The 21,167-nt window shown below is 44.3% G+C and overlaps 1 protein-coding gene across 5 annotated transcripts in view; it reads right to left on the bottom strand.

The window, feature by feature from the left end:
* The window catches only part of LOC135895841 (uncharacterized), a 77,080-nt gene that overhangs the window by 41,183 nt on the left and 14,730 nt on the right, over positions 1-21,167 (bottom strand). For 4 of the 5 annotated variants that reach the window (XM_065424071.1, XM_065424063.1, XM_065424047.1 and 1 more), the window contains exons 5-6: positions 20,910-21,113; positions 3,615-3,861 (exon numbers count right to left, since the gene is read on the bottom strand). In XM_065424071.1, coding sequence (XP_065280143.1) covers positions 3,615-3,861; positions 20,910-21,113 — 451 coding nt within the window. The remainder of the gene's footprint in view (positions 1-3,614; positions 3,862-20,909; positions 21,114-21,167) is intronic. The other variant, XM_065424055.1, reaches the window with a different exon arrangement.

Raw genomic sequence — 21,167 nt, forward strand, 5'->3', positions numbered from 1 at the left:
GCGCCAAGACGCACAAAGAACTGTGCCCGTTTCGGGTCATTGTATCTGAGCACGGAACCTGGCAACGAGAAGTGGGAGTGTTCCTGCAAAGGATTTCGTGCCTCCTTGACATCGATGACCTTTTCCTCATAAGGAAGCCAGGTACTGCCCCCCCCCCCCCCTTTCTCTGTGAGGAATGTCCCAAGGCTGTCCGAGCCTTTTCCTTGGATATCAAGGACTTACATTACTCTTTGCCTCAAGAAGATATACGCATTGAAGTCAGCCATTGTATTGACACATATGATGTTCTTAGGTTTCAGAATGCACGTGGTATCAATGTCGAGAAGTATTTAGAGCTTTTAAGGTTTTACATGCTTTCCACTTTCATTTTCATGGAGGATAAGTTTTTTATACAGAAGAAAGGTGTGTCCATCGGTTCTTGTATAGGCCCTGTTCTTAGTGACATTTTAATTACCAACTATGACCGCAATCTTGGAACTAATCTCAGCCAGACAAGCACTGCAAAGTGATGCGATACGTCGATGGCTTTTTATTTTTTTACAATACTAACACTACTGACGCGAAACCTGCTGCTGCTATAATATTTGACCTGTTCCGCGTAGTTTTAGATGCCATTGAATTGACCACGGAGCATCCGTCAGACAACAAGTTCCGTTTCTTATACTTGGTGCTATCGTTCTCTAGCAATTATGTATGTTGGGGTTACGCTCCTCGGTCTCATAAGAGCCTTCTCCCCTTTTCGTCCGTGCACTCAAAGAAAGTCAAGCGTGGTACTGCAAGATCTTGCATGAAGGCGGCCCTCATCAGGTCTTGTGACCACCAAGTGGACGTAAGCTTCGAAAAGCAAGTAGCCAGGCTGAAGTTTCCCGGCACCGCTTTTGACCAGCATCGCTGAAAGCCTCACAACAAGCCTTAAAAGAAAACAGTCGGCAGCTGCTCAGTCTGGGAATCACTCACGCCAAATGGTTGCGGTTACCCCATATGTGCACCAGGTTGCGCATAATCTCAAAAAGATTGTCAGCAGGGCAGGCGTCACGTTGCCTGTTCAAGGTTGCCGCTTCAAGGTTGCAAGTCAGGTGGCATGTGCCATCAAGGTAATCAGGTAACCGAGAACAACAACAAAAGTCGTAAAAAGCAGCACAGACAGAGGTTTGTTGGTGGCTGTTGTGACTGTGTGGTGTATAAGATTCTTCTTTTATGCAAGCGTTCTTGTGTCGGCCAAACGAGGCGGTGCATCAGCACTGAAACGAAGTTCAAAAACGAGCGAAAGATAGTCAGTTACCACTGCATCGCAATGAATGCGGCTGCGAGCCGTCTTTCAAAGATGTGACCTAGCTGTAAAAATACCGCCATGACAACGCACGCCTTATTTCCGAAGCTTTTCACATTCATGTTAGCGGCGAAGCATGTGTAAGCCTTCCCTCTATATCTCTCCTTCCGAAGGCGATTGCCTTCCTATCGCAATAATTGCAATCCCCCCAACGCATGTCCAATGCTGTCGATTCTGATGTTTGAGATAGCGGTGGAGTAGATATATGCTCACTGAAAGAATAAAGACACTTTGGTTGTTAGTCAGCGCTGCTATCTGTGTCCCTTCACTCGTCCTGTTCTTTCGCGCTGTTTTTTATTGCTCGTAATCATGAACCATCCAGCCCAAATGCATACTCTTCTGTAATTTCTCCTGCTTTGGCTGCCTTCTCCTCGCGTCAGCCTATGGGAAAGACGGCTTTCACGTTTTACGTTAGGCCTTAGCTGTTTCTTCGCCAAGTGACCGAAGTATCATGTAATATATCGCCATTGGCACCACAGATATCTGGTTTTCCAGTGACCGATATCATACATGTCTCTCGACTGAAGCCTTATCAGCCCAAAACAACAACGTAAGACACATCGAAATGGCGCTGCAGCCGCTAGGGGTAAGTGTTACGTTGGGGATCGGGCTCCGTGCCCACGTGAACGGCACATTTTGTAAATCACACACACACACACACACACACACACACACACACACACACACACACACACACACACACACACACACACACACACACACACACACACACACACACACACACACACACACACACACACACACACACACACACACACACACACACACACACACACACACACACACACACACACACACACACACACACACACACACACACACACACACACACACACACACACACACACACACACACACACACACACACACACACACACACACACACACACACACACACACACACACACACACACACACACACACACACACACACACACACACACACACACACACACACACACACACACACACACACACACACACACACACACACACACACACACACACACACACACACACACACACACACACACACACACACACACACACACACACACACACACACACACACACACACACACACACACACACACACACACACACACACACACACACACACACACACACACACACACACACACACACACACACACACACACACACACACACACACACACACACACACACACACACACACACACACACACACACACACACACACACACACACACACACACACACACACACACACACACACACACACACACACACACACACACACACACACACACACACACACACACACACACACACACACACACACACACACACACACACACACACACACACACACACACACACACACACACACACACACACACACACACACACACACACACACACACACACACACACACACACACACACACACACACACACACACACACACACACACACACACACACACACACACACACACACACAGAGAGAGAGAGAGAGAGAGATGAGAAGAATAGGGAAGAAGAGGCCTAATTTAACAGATTAGAACGCTAAAGGAAGCATAGGCGAACGTAATTTGTTAGCGTTCTAGTTAATTTGCTCACAAGACGTCATTTCATGCACTGCAGCACACAAGTAACTAGAACGCCAATGCATTTCTCCGCAAAGTACGAGAATTTATGTCTCGAAACTGGCGTCATCCTGAAAATTCCTTCCAAGTGGATCCACTTTGCGAAGTTCACTGCTAGAGTTTGTAAATTGCAATATGGGTCATAAGATAATTATCTACAAAGTTCATAAGTAAATTGTTAATTAGTCGATTTTGCATATTGATATTTTGTGCAAGTAGTGTCCGCCGCTTCGAGTAGACCGGCCCATAAACTAGAATTGAGCTATCTGCCACAGGCAACCTTTTAAAACTTTTGAGATTGTTCTCTGAAACACCCAGTATAAGAGGTTTTCATTATACTCGATGAAAAATCGAAGCGGCTTTTGACAATCTCTAGCCATCCGATTATTGAACACCAGGCAGTCGGGATGACCATGCATGAGACGTTCTTTGTTTCATTCGGTTTAAATAAAGCGGAGTGGAAAGCACTTGCTTCTAAGTGAGTGGCGTTCTACAGATTTATTGCGAGTATTCTTAGTGAAGAAAAGTTTTAGCAATAAGCTGCAGGTTACTATAGACCGGATCTATAAAACCGGGCTTGGTCGTTGTGTCTCGGGCGCAGAAGAAGCATGTCAGAGGTGTGCGAAAACTTACTGAGAGTCGAAAGCCAGGCCCAGCCTTGTTCTGTTGTTGCCCGTTCTCGCTGCTTTGGTAACTTCGAGAAAGTCTTTCAGCACTCCTGTGACGGTCCACTGTGCACCTGTGTTGCAGGGCGACTCTCTGCACACAGAGTCTAGGTATATCTGGTCACATAGGCCATCACTAGGTAGCACTGAGACCAGTGAGAATTTGTCAAAGTTGTACGTGCAGATCATTGGCGGCTTTCGTACGACTGGTGCAACTGCACGAAGTAAAAAAAACAAACTAATAAACTGTAGTTGGATAGAAAGAGAGCGCGTTTTGAAAACTGTCCACTAAAGACCCGCAGGCAAGCTGACAACGAGAACAAAAACAAGACGAGACTAGAGCGCAAGTGAACAATCGTTTGAAATGTTGAAAGGCATGATAGCTGTTATTGTTTCTAAATGCGTGACGAGCATCATGCACGTGACCCACATCTATTTCTTTTAAATTGTTAAATTGCACGTTGCTTCCAAATAAAAATTTAAGTTGTTAGAATGGCGCTTGAATCGCTGTCTTTGCGTTGTCAGTTTGTGCACTGCGCACGTAATTAAAAAATATACTACCAGCGCAATACCGCATTAATATATTTCTTAACACATATTGCGGTATTGTAAAAGCGATTGTCACATATTAAATGTAAAAAAAAACTAAACACAATAAATGCACCAATGCACATCGGTGTCGCTGTATAAAAATTGGAGTTGGTACAAAAAAAAACTCTTTCACTCACTAGCATCAAAATGACGAATAATACTGGAGGAAAGGTTGCAAAACTTCCGCATGTGTTGAATTTTACTAATGTCTAACTATTTTTCTATACATTCTTCTACAGCTATATTTCTAACGAGACACATGGTGAGATTGCCCAACTTAAACGTAACATAAAACGCCGGAAACGAAAGCGAGAAAAGGATACAAATGAAATCTCGAGCCTGTCTTTGCTGCGTAAAAAGAAGGTTTCAGAGAAAGAAGAAAATCTTTCAGGTAAGCTCACGCAATTTATGAAAGCTTTTCCACGGTGTTTTTGGCGTCACCTTTCACCCTCGTACGAAAACATGAGGTTCATTGAAACTGATGGTTGTTTTACTATCGTCCAATCAGAAATCGCCAACAGATGCAATGCTTATTTTCATTCTTTGTTCAGTCTTCCTATTTCTTTGCCTCCGTGCACTGCGATTTGACATGCTGAATGTTGTTTTGCCTGAACAATAATAAATATTTTCCCTCCCACTTAATTTAAACACAAAAGTCGCCTGTGCCTGATTCCATTCCGAATGAGTTTCTGAATAGAACCTTCAGCTACACGGGCTTCCATTTTCATCGGGTGAAAACTTGCGAACTGCTATCGCGGATCTCGCACAGAAGCTAGAAATAATAGATATTGAACCCCGTGACATGGTTGCCATCCACCGTTCGCCTGCTAGAAAAGATAAAACGCCTATCATGCTCATTAGATTCTCGTCCCCGTTTTTGCGGGACACTTGGCTGGTGGCTCGTGGCAAGCTTCGTGCCTTGGCACAGGGAAAAAATGCACCTGCTATGTATCTCAATGATAACCTCACCCAAGCTACTAAGGAACTTTTTTTGGAAAACTTGGTCTAAAGGCAATGAAAACAGCTATACGTTTATCTGGGTAAGGAATGCGAAGATCTTTGCAGGAAAAGAAGACGGAGGCGCTGTCATCAGGATTGCCTCGGTCACTGACATCGATAAGATGCTTTAAACTCATGGCGATAAACTATACTTCTCTCCCGGACTTCGGTTCATTGGGATCTATTTTCGAAAACTGTGATAGCCTTCTTTTTCAGTCATTCACATAAACATAAGAAGCATAAGAAAATACTGGGATCAGTTTCTTGTTGTTGTTGCTGACATCATAGCCTTAGTGAATGCATTTGTTCTCTCGGAGATAAATGTTAAATATGATATTTGTCGCAGTTACGTCTACCTAATTACCAAGAACACTTTTTTTACGAGAACGGCCATGAGAGGTCGTGGAATAGCAGTATTCATGAAGTCTAAACGCGTAGCTACACTTACGACGTTTAGTTTTACGGGGGCGGAAAGCCTCGCCTTCCGCATGGAAAATTCTGACGTGGCTTTGTGGTTAGCTGCGATTTATCGTCCCCCCTCCGAACGTGTGCAAATATTTTTGAATGAACTAAAGCCAAATCTCGGTTGTCTACCTCCTAATTCGAACGTTTGTCTCATTGGAGACATCAATTTAGACATTTTATGCTCGGAGAAAGCCATGGTTACCAATTACTTGAACATCTTAGCTGGCTATGGCATTGAGTTGGTTATACAACGAGGCTACACGAGTGGAGCTTTTTTTGGCTCGCGTTGTGACTTCCTGTATTGACCACGTCATGGTCCGTTCAATAGATTTTTCAAATATAAGTTCCGTCCGAGTGACGAAAAAGCTGGCAGACCACTATTATACAGGATGCCACCTTTCATTCCCAAGTTCCCAGCCATCGAAAAGTAAAGAATCCCAATATATTGAAATATTTGATTGCTTTAATTTCGACCGACTAGTTTCCCACGCAATGCTAACAAATAGCTGTGCGAACAGTGATTTAATACTGTTATAGCGGCGACTTTCGATATAAAGAAGGCATGTAGAAAAACAATCTTGGTCCGAAAACGAAGACCACACCTATACTCGCTGAGCCGTCGGACAATAAAAACTACTCAAGAAACGGAAAAATTGTGAAAGCGGTGTCGACAGCACCCTGATGACAAAACACCTAAAATGTCTCTATCGAGAAGCCCGGAACAAAGTTACAGCACTGATGTGCTGTTCTAAGAGGAACTACTATCGTAATAAATTTTTCTCTTCGTGGTATAAACCCGCTAAAAAGTTGTCCCTGGTAAATGAGCTTAGAGGCTCTTATCCAGGTACGTATTTGGACCCGATAACCAAAAGTTTTGGATCTATAAATCAAAATCTGGCGGACAGCTTTAATGATTTCTTTTCTTTGGTCTGCGCTGATAATGATGCACTCAAGGACTCTGTCGGTCTCAATGGTGGTCTTAGTTCAGTATTGATTCGGCATTTCTTCCACCAATACCTAAAGAAGACCTGTATAGATTGTTGCACCATCTAGAAAAAGCCAGACTGTCGGACTTGACGGCACATCAGTAGAAGATATATGTCACAACGCCAGAGTTCTGGCCGATCCGCTTCTTTTTATCTTTAACAGAATCCTTGATACTTGCATAATACCAGATTTACTAAAGAGAGCACGCGTGATACCTATATTTAAGAGTGGAAATGCTTCGAAGCCAAAGAACTTACGCCCCATCTCAGTTCTTCCTTTCTTAGCACAGCTGTTGGAAAGATACGTGCTTGAAACGATTGAGGGGTTCCTTATAAAACATACCATCCTATCTTCCCAGTATGGCTTCATGTCTGGTAGAAACACGCATGCGCTTCTTGAAGAACTGTCGGATCTTCTATATCAAACATTTGAACTTAACTAGGTAGCCTGTGGGCTGTTTTTAGACATATCTAAGGCTTTCGATTCAGTAAGCCACACTATTCTATGTGCTAAACTGCATAATTATGGTTTTCGGGGGCATTTCCATGTATTTGTACATAACTACCTGTTAAATCGGTCCCAGATTGTATGTGTTGGCGACCAAAAGAGTCCTTTGCGGTTTCTTAACGCAGGGGTTCCACAGGGTTCCATCCTGACTCCGCTTCTTTTTAATTTGTACGTTTGTGACTTGGCACAGGTAACAAGTTCATGTACGATTTTCCATTACGCAGATGACAGCTTGCTTGTTTCTAAACACATGCAGTACGAAGCAACTGTCGCTTTTACTTCAATGCGAGATGAAAAATGTGATGAACTGGTTTAAAGAAAACCGTATAAACGTCAGTGCTCGGAAAACTCGATTAGTATGTTTTAGAAATCCGTTAAAGGCTCTTGTAACAAGTCAACATGTCTTATTTCACGGTTTTGATTGCTTAGACTGTGTTTGTGCCCCAGTACAATATGCGGATACTGTCAGGTACCTTCGAGTAGAACTTGAGACTGAATTATCATGGAATGTTCAAATGGCTCGAATTTGTGCGCGATTACGTAATGTTGCATGTGTCTTTTTACCGTATAAGGAGTTATGCACCTACCAACATTAAAAAGTGATAGTGCATGCTTTAGGATACTCGCATATAAGGTACGGAATTTGATATTTTTTTTTAATTGCAGCGGATTTTGGAAACATAGCATTGACAACCTATTGAAAAGCGTACTAAAAAGTGTTGCCTACAACCAAACCACAGATAACTTATTTCGAGATTCCGAAATGCCCGATTTGCAGTCTATGATTCGTTCAACAATTGTGATGCACTATTTCTGGAGCAACGCTTTTGGAGAACCTGTCCATAAATGTGTTGCTTTGCGTAGTCATCCCAGATATGTAGTTCCTCGGACAAGAACACGTTATGGAAAAGGGCAAAGAAAGTACTATATCCCCCACCGGTTTAATGACCTTCCCAGTGCTGTACTGGATCATACCAATTTGTCGGGATTAAAAAAGGCTCTCAAGGCAATGATAGAATAGTTTTCACATGTATAAAGTCTCTTTTGTTGTAATGTGATCTTTACCAAAATGAATGTAAGACTGTTTCCGCTCTTTTCACGATTCTTTTCTTTTTTTGTTCTCGATAGGTTCTAACTTCGTTTATATATTGTGCCTTGTTTACTCAGTTTTAATGGTTGTTGTGTACTACGTGTTTTCATTTGAACATTAGGTGTTGTTTACTGGACATGTTTACCTGAAAAACCTGTGATACGTTTTTTCTTATTTTTCTTATTTTTTCTAGTTTTGCATTTAGTTTGTCTGTAATAGGGTACATCATGCATTGCCTGACTGCCAGGTTTCGGCCATACAAGGCCACAGAAGGCTTCGGCAGACCTAGCAAAATGATATGTACAAATTGATTATTATTAATATTATTATTATTATTATTATTATTATTATTATTATTATTATTATTATTATTATTATTATTATTATTATTATTATTATTATTATTATTATTATTATTATTATTATTATTATTATTATTATTATATTTTTTCAACGAAAATCTGTCACAGTTGAACAGGAGATTATTTCGGTTAGCAAGGACCGCAAGAAAGAAAGCAGGCTACAAATTCATATAGATAAGTGGCGGCAAGACCTTCGCAAAGAAAGATGAAGCCGCAACACTCATTCGAATTACTCGCGACTCGGACTTCAATAAGATAAAATGACTTATCGATCATTACCTAGCGCACTAGAATTTCCTGACTAGGCCATGTTTAAGGCAAACTTTGGCCGAAATGAAGATCAAGAATTCACGGTGATAAAGTTGAATGTTCGTAGTCTCCGCAAATATTAAGAACAATTAAATATTTTAGCAGAATAATCTATAGGTTTTGTTGATATATTTGTTCTCACCGCGATAGATGCACCACACTCCTGTTTAGATATGTTCACAGTGAACGGTTATAGTGCCAGTTTTATTGCACACCCCGTACGCCGTGGGGGAGGGATCGCTGTCTTTGTGAGTGAAAAACATGTTTCAGCTGTTGACACTACGTTTATGCATGCGGAATGTTTGGCCTTAAACGTGAATTTATCACACGCGACTTTGACATTACTCGTGGTATACAGACCGCCGTCTGGTAGCATGACAATATTTGTAATTGAACTCGAGGAAATACATCTCAAGTAGAAAGAAGCTGAGTTGTTCTGCCTAACATGGAATCTGAACATTGATATTCTAAGCACAAACAACATTTATATTTCAGATTACCTCTCCTCACTATCAGTATATGGAATTGAAAACACGATCGCGGCCGCCACATGTGAAGATTTCTTGAACGGTCGACAAGTTAAGTCACGTCTTGACCACATCGCTGTTCCTGTAGCCAATCACACTTTCACCTCCTGTATCATTTCTCAGCGTCTAGCAGATCATTATGTAACCGCCTGTCGTTTTTCTCCTCAGTATAAACAATCTGGAACTGCTTCAAATTTCAGTGATGTTAATAAGGTACATGTGACAATAACAGATGAAAGAAAGTTGGATGCATTTGTGGCATCTTTCAACTGGACAAGTTCAATTGCGGACGATCCAGCCGAGGTAGTTTATTCAAAGATGTGCCGTATACTTAACGAGCTCAAAAAAACTTTTAGGCGAGAAATTATGCGTAAAAAGGCGGAATCCTGATTGGCTTAGTCCTAAAATTTTACGGGCAATCGCGAACAGGGACTGGCTTTGGAGGCGTTCCAAGCATGCTCCTAAAAACGCAGACCTTCGGTGAGATTACAGAGCCGCCAGAAACAAAGTTTACTTTAAGTAAGTTAAGTAGTTAAGTAAGCAAGTTTATGTTGACTTTAAGCAGCAGTTCAAACGAGCGTTTAAAAATCCTGCAAAGATTTGGTCACTGATTAACCATATTCGTGGAGGAGACATGAATGTGCCCAGTTTCGATGTTTTAGTTGAAGAGCCTGTTTCAAAAGCTCATAGTTTCAATAAGCATTTCACGCTCGCGGCGGAAATGGCAGCAGCACGACAAGGCGTAAAATGCACTTTAAAAGAATCTTTTTCAGCTTCCGCATACCTTCCAAAGTTATCAAAGGAAGATCTTGCCAGATTAGTGTTCAGCTTCAAGCGGAGTAAGGCCGCTGGAATAGATGGCATATCGGCGGCATTGATGCAACAGAATTTTGACGCTTTTTCGGACATTATCTTCTGTTTGATTAACGATTTCTTAGAACATGCCGTCTTGCCAGAAAAGTTGAAGACCGCTGTTGTAAGACCACTGTTCGAGGGAGGTCAGAAGAACACAGTTGAGAACTATAGACCGATCTCTGTTTTGCCAGTCCTTTCCCAAGTACTAGAGAAGTTTATATTTGTATGCATGATGTCCTTCTTAAACAAATTTCCTGTCTTTTCAATCCGTCAATACGGCTTTATTCCAAGAAGGGGCACCCTACATCTTCTGGAGGAATTCGCAGACCAGTTGTACGCAGCATTTGAGGAAAACTCGTTTAGCTGGGCTCTCTTTTTAGACATTAAGAATGATTTTGATACGGTTAATCATATTTTTTTCAGAAAGCTATACTTACTAGGCTTCCGAGGTTCCTTTTTTTGCGATTCTCAAGAATTTTTGCAGCAGTCGTTCTCAAATTGTAAGTTTAAACAACCAATCAGAATATAGTAGCAAGCTGCCTGTGAAGGCTGGTGTACCACAGGGATCGATTCTATCTCCACTACTCTTTAATATATTGACAAATGACTTGTCTAACTTCTAAGTGTTTAATATTTCCGTACGCGGAAGACACTGTTTTGCTCAGAAGACATATAAACTACGAGACAGCAGTTAGTGTGTTGCAGGAAAACGTAAATCATGTAATCAAATGGGTCGCTGAGAACGTAATTTCAGTGAACACCGAGAAAACCAATATAATATGTTTTATAAGTCCGTTAAAGACAGCCCTTATAGACACACTAGTATTTTTACATGATCATGATTCTCTCCCTTGTCATTGTGAAGCCGTTGAGTTTGCAAGTTCGTACAAATATCTCGGGGTGGTTTTCGATAGCAATTTATCATGCCATGACCACATGGCGTACGTTTGTGCCAGGCTACGGAAAATTTCATAGCTACTCTTTCATATCAGATCTGTGGCTCCAATATATGTGAAGAAAAGTATAATTTATGCACTTGCGTATAGTGTTCTTAGATATGGAACCATATTATGTGCGTCATGTCCTACCCATTGGCATTGCCGAATTGATAGCATCTTAAAAAACATGTTAAACAGCATTCTGTATATTTGACATATCCCATCCGGGGCGGACATTTTCGGTTCTTACGTCTACCTTTATTCCGTTCTCTCTACGTACAAGCGGTTGTTCATCGCCACTTTTGGAATTCAGATTTTTTAATTATATATGATGCTAACCGGAACTTGCGAAAGACCATTCGATATTACGTACCGTTGAGCTTAACAAAATATGGAAAGGCAAGACGGTGTGCTTATGTGCCTGCCATTTTTAATGGCTTACCAAAAGATCTTTTTGCTGTAACCTCTATGCGGAACCTAAAAAAGCATTTGAGAACATTGTGTTGATTGTTGTATGCTTTTACGGCTGTGCTTAGAAGTATGAGATTATATATTCTGAGTTTTGTTTCCTTGGAGTTAACACTGCCGTCCTTGGTACTGATTTGGTGATTGCTTAGTTTTTCTATGTCTTCAGCTGATCCAATTGTTCCTTTCAATCAATGTTCTGTTTGTTGCCGCCATTTTGTTACCTCTGCCGTAAACTGCCGGGCCCAGTCCTTCAGCCTCCTGTTGGCTTTGACGGGCCTGAACCTCTTTGTATCCTCTACGATATGGCAATAATAATAATAATAATAATAATAATAATAATAATAATAATAATAATAATAATAATAATAATAATAATAATAATAATAATAATAATAATAATAATAATAATAATAATAATAATAATAATAATAAATTATATTTCATATTATTATTTTTATTATTATTCGACTGGTGTGGTTCGTAAATGTGTTTTAGATAACATGCTGCCTTCAATGACCATAAGCGAAGTTCATCATCGTATGCGCATCGCCATTTGCTGTCGAACACTTAATTACCTGCTTGAGTAAACATGAATATGGTCATTTAATTGGCAATGTGTATGTCAGATGAAAAAAAAAGACTACCACCTATCTCATTATATATATATATATATATATATATATATATATATATATATATATATATATATATATATATATATATATATTGTTACGATGAAGAAAACGAAGACCAGTGAACGTGCTTGCGGTCCCGGGTGGAGGAAGGAAGAAGAGGACGACGCTCAGTTGATAAACCAGCTGACCGCTCTTGCGCTCACCTCCGCGACTTAAAGTAAACGGTCCCCTTCATCCGTAAGGGTTACAAACGGTCTCCTTCGCACGCAACAAAGTGGTGGAGGTGCGGGGTATCGCTCACAACAACGGAACCATCACTGCCGCAGCTTCGTCGAAGCCGTCGACTTGCCGGCCTCCCGCCATCAGCCGTGACCATCTTCGACATGCCAGAAGAAGGAGCCACTCCGAGGGCAGCGCCTAGCAGTCCACTGCCATACTACCGAGTTCCACCCACCTTCGGAGGCAAAGCGGGGGAAGATGCCGACGAGTGGCTCGTCCACTACAAACGAGTGAGCAAATCCAACGGGTGGGATGCAACCGCTCAGCTCACCAACGTGGTGTTCTCCCTGACCGATACCGCCCTCGTGTGGTATGAGAACCACGAGGACGCGCTTACGACGTGAGAACATTTTGTGGACGAGCTAAAGGCTTGTTTTGGGGACTCAGTCGCCAAAAAGAAGCGTGCGGAGCAGACACTGTCTCAACGGGCGCAGCTACCAGGTGAGACATGCACAACATACATCGGAGAAGTATTAAAGCTGTGCAAGGTGGTCAGTGCTCGCATGTCAGAAGAAGATAAAGTCAGACATTTGCTGAAAGGAGTGGCTGAGGATGTATACAATTTTCTAATTGGAAAGGAGAGCCTCAGTTCTGTGTCCGACGTCATTCGGCACTGCAGAACTTTTGAAACGCTCAAGATGCGTCGGATTGCGCCAAAGTTTGGTCGATTGGCAAACGTGACGACGGTTGCCAGTGTGGACACGAGTCCTTGCCTCGACCTCCCTTCGACCATCCGACAGATTGTCCGCGAGGAACTTTCCCGCCGCGAAGGTTTGTTGCATTCGACTGTTGACCACCATGGCGTGTACACGTCGCGAGAGGCTATGACGGCGCAACATTCGGCCCCTTGGCAACCGATGGTTACCGCAGCGGCCGTGGAGTACAGCGCAGCCCCACAGTCGAGGATGACAACACGCCCGCCGACTCCGCGCTATGACCAACGCACTCAGCGCACGCCTTCTCGACGCCCGATGTATCCTCGTGACACACGCCACGAACCAACCCACTACACGCGGGAAAATGGTAATATCCGCTTCATCGAGGAACGACCAAGGTTTCGACCTCTCCCGGTGTGTTATTCCTGTGGCGTCCCGGGTCATATATCGCGGTTTTGCAACCAGCGTATGACCACGTGGTATGGCCAGCCGTCAGAGTTTTCTCGGCCCTCCGAACGGCCACACGGTGCCCCGTGGCCAGCACACGTATCGTCTGGCGATGAGTATTGGCCGAGCAGCTCCCGGAATCGCTCCCCAGCATCTGACAGAAGTTTGACACCCCCGCCGCAACGTCGTGCTCCCCGTTCTCCCTCACCGCTGCGTCGCACCGCGTCCCCTTCGTCACCGGAAAACTAGCTAGCGCGGCCGATGGAGGTGAGGTCGCCGGAGACATGCTACTGACAGAAATACCTCCTGTGTTGATGCTGAAAAACAAAGTGCGCGTGCTTGTAGATAATGTCCCTGTGATGGCTCTGGTGGACACAGGCGCAACAATTTCGGTCATGAGTGTCTCTTTTAAACACGTGTTAGGGCGAAAGGTTTTGTTTAAATGGGACGAAGATTCAAAGTTCTGTGGAGTGAGTGGTGAGCCGTTGCGACCTATTGGTGTGTGTAGTGCTGACGTATTTTTGGGAGGCCATGTTATTACGACAGAGTTTGGAATTATTCCTCGGTCGACTCATGATGTTATTCTCGGCATGGACTTCTTGCGGGAGTGTGGTGCTACTGTCGACTGCCGCTCAGGAAAAGTATTCTTAAGTGGTAGGATTCCATCAGGACTCCTGGAGAACCCTGTAGATCGCGAAACTGCACTGTGTGTTTGTGGTGATACGGTCATACCTGCATCATCTACCGTTTGCCTTCCCGTTGTCTGTTGCGGCGCCGATTCCCACTGCTTCGAAGCTACCGTAGAACCGATGCACTTTAACTGTATGAAGAAGAATGTGTTGGTGCCACATTGTGTGGTGTCGATCAAAGGCGGACGCACTGGCTTATGGACCGTAAACTGTTCTAAGGAGCCCGTTATACTATCAGATGGCATGAAATTAGCCTTCGCCAGGGAACACGCGTCCTTATCAGTGGCTGAACGTACATATGTGCCGGAAGAACCTGATGGCCACAGTTCGGAAACGGCCCTTTTGTCGATGGTAAATAAATTGCTCAGCACGAGTGAACGCCGAACGTTAGTGGGTGTGCTTTCGAAGCACGTTTCGGTATTCGACTTTGCGCAGAAGGACAATATACCTGCAATCCCTGCGTCTCGAACGCGCCATACCATCAACACGGGTTCGGCAAATCCGATTAGACAAAAGCCATATCGTGTTTCACCATCAGAGCGCCAGATTATCAACGAACAAGTGCACGAAATGATGAAAAAGGGAGTCGTACAAGAGTCAGCAAGTCCGTGGGCAGCTCCAGTGATTCTTGTGAAAAAAAAAAAAAACAGATGGATCTTGGAGATTTTGCGTCGACTATCGCCGTTTGAATGCTGTAACAAAAAAGGACGTGTACCCACTCTTACGTATTGATGACGCAATAGACTGCCTTCATTCCGCCTCTTAGTTTTCCTCAGTAGATTTACGATCCGGCTATTGGCAAATTCCGATGCATCCTGACGACAAGGAAAAGACTGCCTTTGTAACCCCTGACGGGCTCTTCGAATTTAATGTGATGCCATTTGAATTGTGCAACGCTCCGGCAACTTTCGATAGATTTATGGACACTGTATTGCGTAGCTTGAAATGGAACATCTGCATGTGCTACCTCGACGACGTCGTCATCTTTGGCCGCACCTTCAGCGAACACAACTCGCGTCTGGATATTGTCCTGAACTGCATCAGAAACGCTGGTCTAGTTTTAAACTCTAAGAAATGGCACTTCGGAGACCGCCAAACCCTTGTGCTTGGGCACCTCGTCGACAAGGATGGCATCCGCCCTGATCCCCAGAAAACAGCAGCCGTTGAAGCGTTCAGTGCACCACGCTGTGTCAAGGAGCTCCGTAGTTTTCTGGGGCTTTGTTCCTATTTCCGCCGATTTATTCCTAAATTCGCCGACGTTGCGTATCCGCTGACATGCCTGCTACGAAAGGACACCCCCTTTGAGTGGTCTCCGGAGTGCGACTCTTCTTTTCGTCAGTTGAAATTCCTGCTGACGTCACGACCGGTTCTTCAACACTTCAGTCCTTCAGCTCCGACAGAACTCCACACGGATGCCAGTGGCATAGGTATTGGTGCCGTCCTAGTTCAATGCTACGGTGACCGTGAACACGTGATCGCATATGCAAGCCGCTCATTAAGTCGGCCAGAGCAGAATTACACTGTGACGGAACAAGAATGCCTCGCGGTAATATCTGCGGTTCAGCCGTTTCGTTCTTACCTGTATGGACGCCCCTTTACGGTGGTCACCGACCACCACTCATTGTGTTGGCTTGTGAATCTTCGTGACCCTTGTGGCCGCCTTGCGCGCTGGGCGCTCGGACTGCAAGAATACAGCTTCACCGTCTCTTATAAGAGTGGTCGACGACACGCTGATGCGGACTGTCTCTCACGTATGCCACTTAGTACTACGGACTGTGACGCCGACGACTTCGATCACCTCGTGGCTTCTGTGTCGCCGCGTTTTCCAGACGTCGACTGCTTCAAAACCGAACAGCGAAAAGACGATAAATTAATACCGCTCTTCACCTCTACGACCGCCTCGACGACAGCAAACCAGTTCTGTGTACGTGATGGACTCCTCTATAAGAAGAACGTTTCCAGCACTGGCGCACGTTTTCTCCTAGTGGTGCCGGAGAGCCTTCGCACAGCGATTCTGAGTGCTATGCACGACGACCCTACGTCTGGCCATCTAGGTTCGGCGAGGACGCTCTACCGGATTCAGGAACGCTTTTATTGGCCTGGAATGCGACAATCTGTTAAGACGTATGTGGCCAGCTGCATGCAGTGTCAGCGCCACAAACAGGCCATCTACTGCTCCAGCAGGTCTTCTGCAGCCGATCCCGCCTCCAAGCACGCCTTTCCAACAAGTGGGCATTGACTTTGTAGGCCCATTTCCAAAATCAGCCAAGGGAAACCGTTGGATAGTTGTTTGCGTCGACTACCTCACACGCTATTGCGAGACGGTGGCAGTGCCCTCCGCAACTGCCACTGACGTTTCAACATTCCTGCTGCAATATGTGATCCTGCGACATGGTCCGCCTCGCGTGATCATCAGCGACCGTGGACGACAATTCACAGCAGACGTCGTAGAGGAGCTGCTTCGTTTGTGTGATTCGCACTTGCGTCACTCGACACCATACCATCCACAAACGAATGGGCTTACGGAGCGCACCAACCGAACAATTGTAAACATGCTATCTATGTACGTTTCATCCGACCACAAGAACTGGGATGACGTACTGCCTTTTATCACGTACGCGTTCAACACCGCCAAGCACGAGACCACCGGCTATAGCCCTTTCTTCCTGCTGTACGCACGGCCACCCCGGTACACAATGGACACTGTTTTCCCCTTCTGCAGTCACGAAAATCCCACTGTTGCCGAGACTCTCTGCCTCGCCGAAGAAGCTCGTCGTATTGCTCGTTGGCGCACTTTGGCATCGCAGGACAGATCAAAAGCACGCTACGACATTCGCCACCGTCCGGTAACCTATCGCCCTGGTGATTTAGTCTGGCTGTGGACTCCAGTACGGAAACGCGGGTTATGCCAAAAGCTTTTGGCCACCTACGATGGACCGTTTGTGATTATTGACAGACTCACGGAAGTCACGTATAACATAGCTCGCCTCACGGCGAGTGGTAGAAGAGCTGCCAAGACACAAGTGGTCCATGTCGCCCGCTTGAAATTGTTCACGTCAAGACACATGGATTGACTCGCCCGGTGGGCTTCGTCTGCGACGAGAGGAATGTTACGCATGAAGAAAACGAAGACCAGTGAACGTGCTTGCGGTCCCGGGTGGAGGAAGGAAGAGGAGGACGACGCTCAGTTGATAAACCAGCTGACCGCTCTTGCGCTCACCTCCGCGACTTAAAGTAAACGGTCCCCTTCATCCGTAAGGGTTACAAACGGTCACCTTCGCACGCAACAATATATATATATATATATATATATATATATATATATATATATATATATATATATATATATATATATATATATATATGTGTGTGTGTGTGTGTGTGTGTGTGTGTGCAAACATAATCTTTTTGGAGCCGTTGTTTAAGTCGGATGAAGGCAGACCAGCGTCAAACTGAAATAATGACTCATTTCAATCGCAATGTCGAAAGAACGATTTTTTTTCTGCACGCTATCTGCAGGCTGTTTCACTTTAAGGCCAGGTGCGTTCCGTAACGTGGTAGAGGAGATCAGGCCACGACCCGTCCAATTTTGTTTTTTCTCACAAGGTGCGTATGTACATGCCGCGTGACAATTATTTCCGCCGTTTAAGTAACTCCCGCGAAATGCGTAATGAAACCACGTGACCAACCTCATGGGCTATCGTATTGCAGCGCTCTGAACGGAGCTTCCAGCGAAATACCCTTGAGCGCAGATTGCTAGCGAAGTGAGCGCCCGCGGGTTTAAAAGGCATCGGCGTCATGCGTCACACTGCGTCACTGCAAGCCGAGAGGAAGCCCCGTCGTCCCTGATAAGATTTAGGCTCACCACGCGAGTGGTTCTTACGCTCGAAGCATGGCCGAGAGGGCTGCAATGACATAGCGCATGATCGCCGTCACTTGGTTAATTTCGTATTTTGCGGGCTTTCTCTAAACGCCGAAATATCACCTGGCAGCATCTACCTTATATTGCCACAAAGAGGGAATCTTGTCTCTTCTGAACCACCTGCAGACGTAATGAAACGCACTTGGCTCTAAAGTGAATATTAAGAACATGAATAATTGTTCTTAGTTAAGAAAGTAATCACGCAGAATCTAAAAAAAAAAATCAGGAGCGGCTTGTGACGGCAAACCATATGTCGTTGGTTCTAGCCTGCTACGCTCAACCACTCATTTTACATCGGTCATTCAAGTTACGTGAAACAGCGCGTATACCCCGAGAAGGTTAAAATTGGGGCCCAATATTCGTGAATCACAATCACATAAAAAGAAGAGGCGATGACTCAAAGAAAACCTTAGGGTGAAATACATGTTCTATTTTAATACAAACAGAGGACTGACAAATAAACGGCAATGATTGTCTCTTTATTTATTGTTTCTACATTGCAAATAAAATGCCAAGCATGCTGTGGTTTTGGTTGGCGTCATTGGGTGTTGATTTATTCGATATATATATATATGTATAGTGAAGTATACGTGCGTATGAAGCGGTTTATTGACGTTTCGGCCGGGGTCCGGGCTTCATCTGATTTGAGGCCGGACCCCAGCCGAAACGTAACGAAACCGCTTCTTAGGCGCATCGACTTCACGGTGAGTATTCACCCGGACCCAGAACTGCTTCTTTTCTGATATATATATATATATATATATATATATATATATATATATATATATATATATATATATATATATATATATATATTCACTTCACGGTGAATATTTACCCGGACCCAGAACTGCTTCTTTTCCTGCGTGTTTATATATAACCGATATATATATATATATATATATATATATATATATATATATATATATATATATATATATATATATATAGATATATATATATATATATATATATATATATATATATATATATATATATAACGAGAAGAAAGGGGGTTAACTGAGGGGCCCGAGTTTTATTAGTCATATCATAAGAAGCCAACAAACACTGACACCAAGGACAACATAGGGGAAATTACATGTGCTTAGTAAATGGAATCAAGAAACCATACATTTAATGGAAATTAAAGTGGATGAAGAAACAACTTGCCGCAGGTGGGAACCGAACCCAGAACCTTCGCTTTCGCGTGCGATGCTCTACCAATTGAGCTACCGCGGCGGCGTTTCCCCATCCACTTTCTTAAGTATTTATGTGTACTAGTAGAACCCTGGGAGTGTTAGCGAGCGCCCCCACTCACAGACCTTAGCGGCGGACGTGGAACGTCTTTTTTGCCGCAGGCGTCACGAGAACGTGATCTTTTCGGGTGAAGGCAACTGGTCAATAAACCCACATATGCTACCTGAAGGCATCAATGTTGCCGGATTCGAGACACTCGTTACGTAATAAACGAGAAGAAAGAGGGTTAACCGAGGGACTCGATATTTATTAGTCATATAATGAGAAGCCAACAAACACTAACACCAAGTACAACATAGGGGAAATTGCATGTGCTTAATAAATGAAATAAAGTAATGAAAAATTAAGGGAAATAAAGTGGATGAAAAAAACAACTTGCCGCAGGTGGGAACCGAAGCCACAACCTTCGCATGTCGCGTGCGATGCTCTACCAATTGAGCTACCGCGGCGGCGTTTCCCCATCCACTTTCTTGGGTATTTATGTGTACTAGCAGAACCCTGGGAGTGTTAGCCAGCGCCCCCACTCACAGACCTTGGCGGCGGACGTGGAATGTCTTTTTTGCCGCACACGTCACGAGAACGTGATCTTTTCGGGTGAAGGCAACTGGTCAATAAACCCACATATGCTAGCTGAAGGCATCAATGTTGCCGGATTCGAGACCCTCGTTACGTAATAAACGAGAAGAAAGAGGGAAAGGGAATCCAGCAACATTGATGCCTTCAGGTAGCATATGTGGGTTTATTGACCAGTTGCCTTCACCCGAAAAGATCATGTTCTCGTGACGCCTGCGGCAAAAAAGACGTTGCACGTCCGCCGCCAAGGTCTGTGAGTGGGGGCGCTGGCTAACACTCCCAGGGTACTACTAGTACACATAAATACCCAAGAAAGTGGATGGGGAAACGCCGCCGCGGTAGCTCAATTGGTAGAGCATCGCACGCGACATGCGAAGGTTGTGGGTTCGGTTCCCACCTGCGGCAAGTTGTTTTTTCATCCACTTTAATGTCCCTTAATTTATCATTACTTTATTTCATTTATTAAGCACATGCAATTTCCCCTATGTTGTACTTGGTGTTGGTGTTTGTTGGCTTCTCATTATATGACTAATAAATATCGGGTCCCTCGGTTAACCCTGTTTCTTCTCGTTTATATATATATATATATATATATATATATATATATATATATATATATATATATATATATATATATATATAAGCTCTAGCAAACATCGGTATGTTCATTGTGCACGCCTACACGATTTAAGGTATCTTCAGCTTACCTGTCGTCGTCGAGCTGGGGGTGGTCGGCAACGCGGCCGGCGACGGGGTCGGCAACGTGGGTGGCAACACGGCCGGCGACGGGGTCGGCAACGTGGGCGGCAACGTGGGCGGCAGCGTGGGCGGCAACGTGGGCGGCAATATGGGCGGCAACGGGGTCAACTTCTTAGTAATCGTCAGTGGTTTCGGCGGCTCCTTTTCGGTTGCTATCGGCATGCGAGAAAGAAAGCTTTCTGAGACACAAAGTACAGCACAAGAAA

The sequence above is a fragment of the Dermacentor albipictus genome, chromosome 8 (genome assembly GCF_038994185.2).
Source record: "Dermacentor albipictus isolate Rhodes 1998 colony chromosome 8, USDA_Dalb.pri_finalv2, whole genome shotgun sequence".
In the NCBI taxonomy this organism is placed as follows: Eukaryota; Metazoa; Arthropoda; class Arachnida; order Ixodida; family Ixodidae; genus Dermacentor; species Dermacentor albipictus.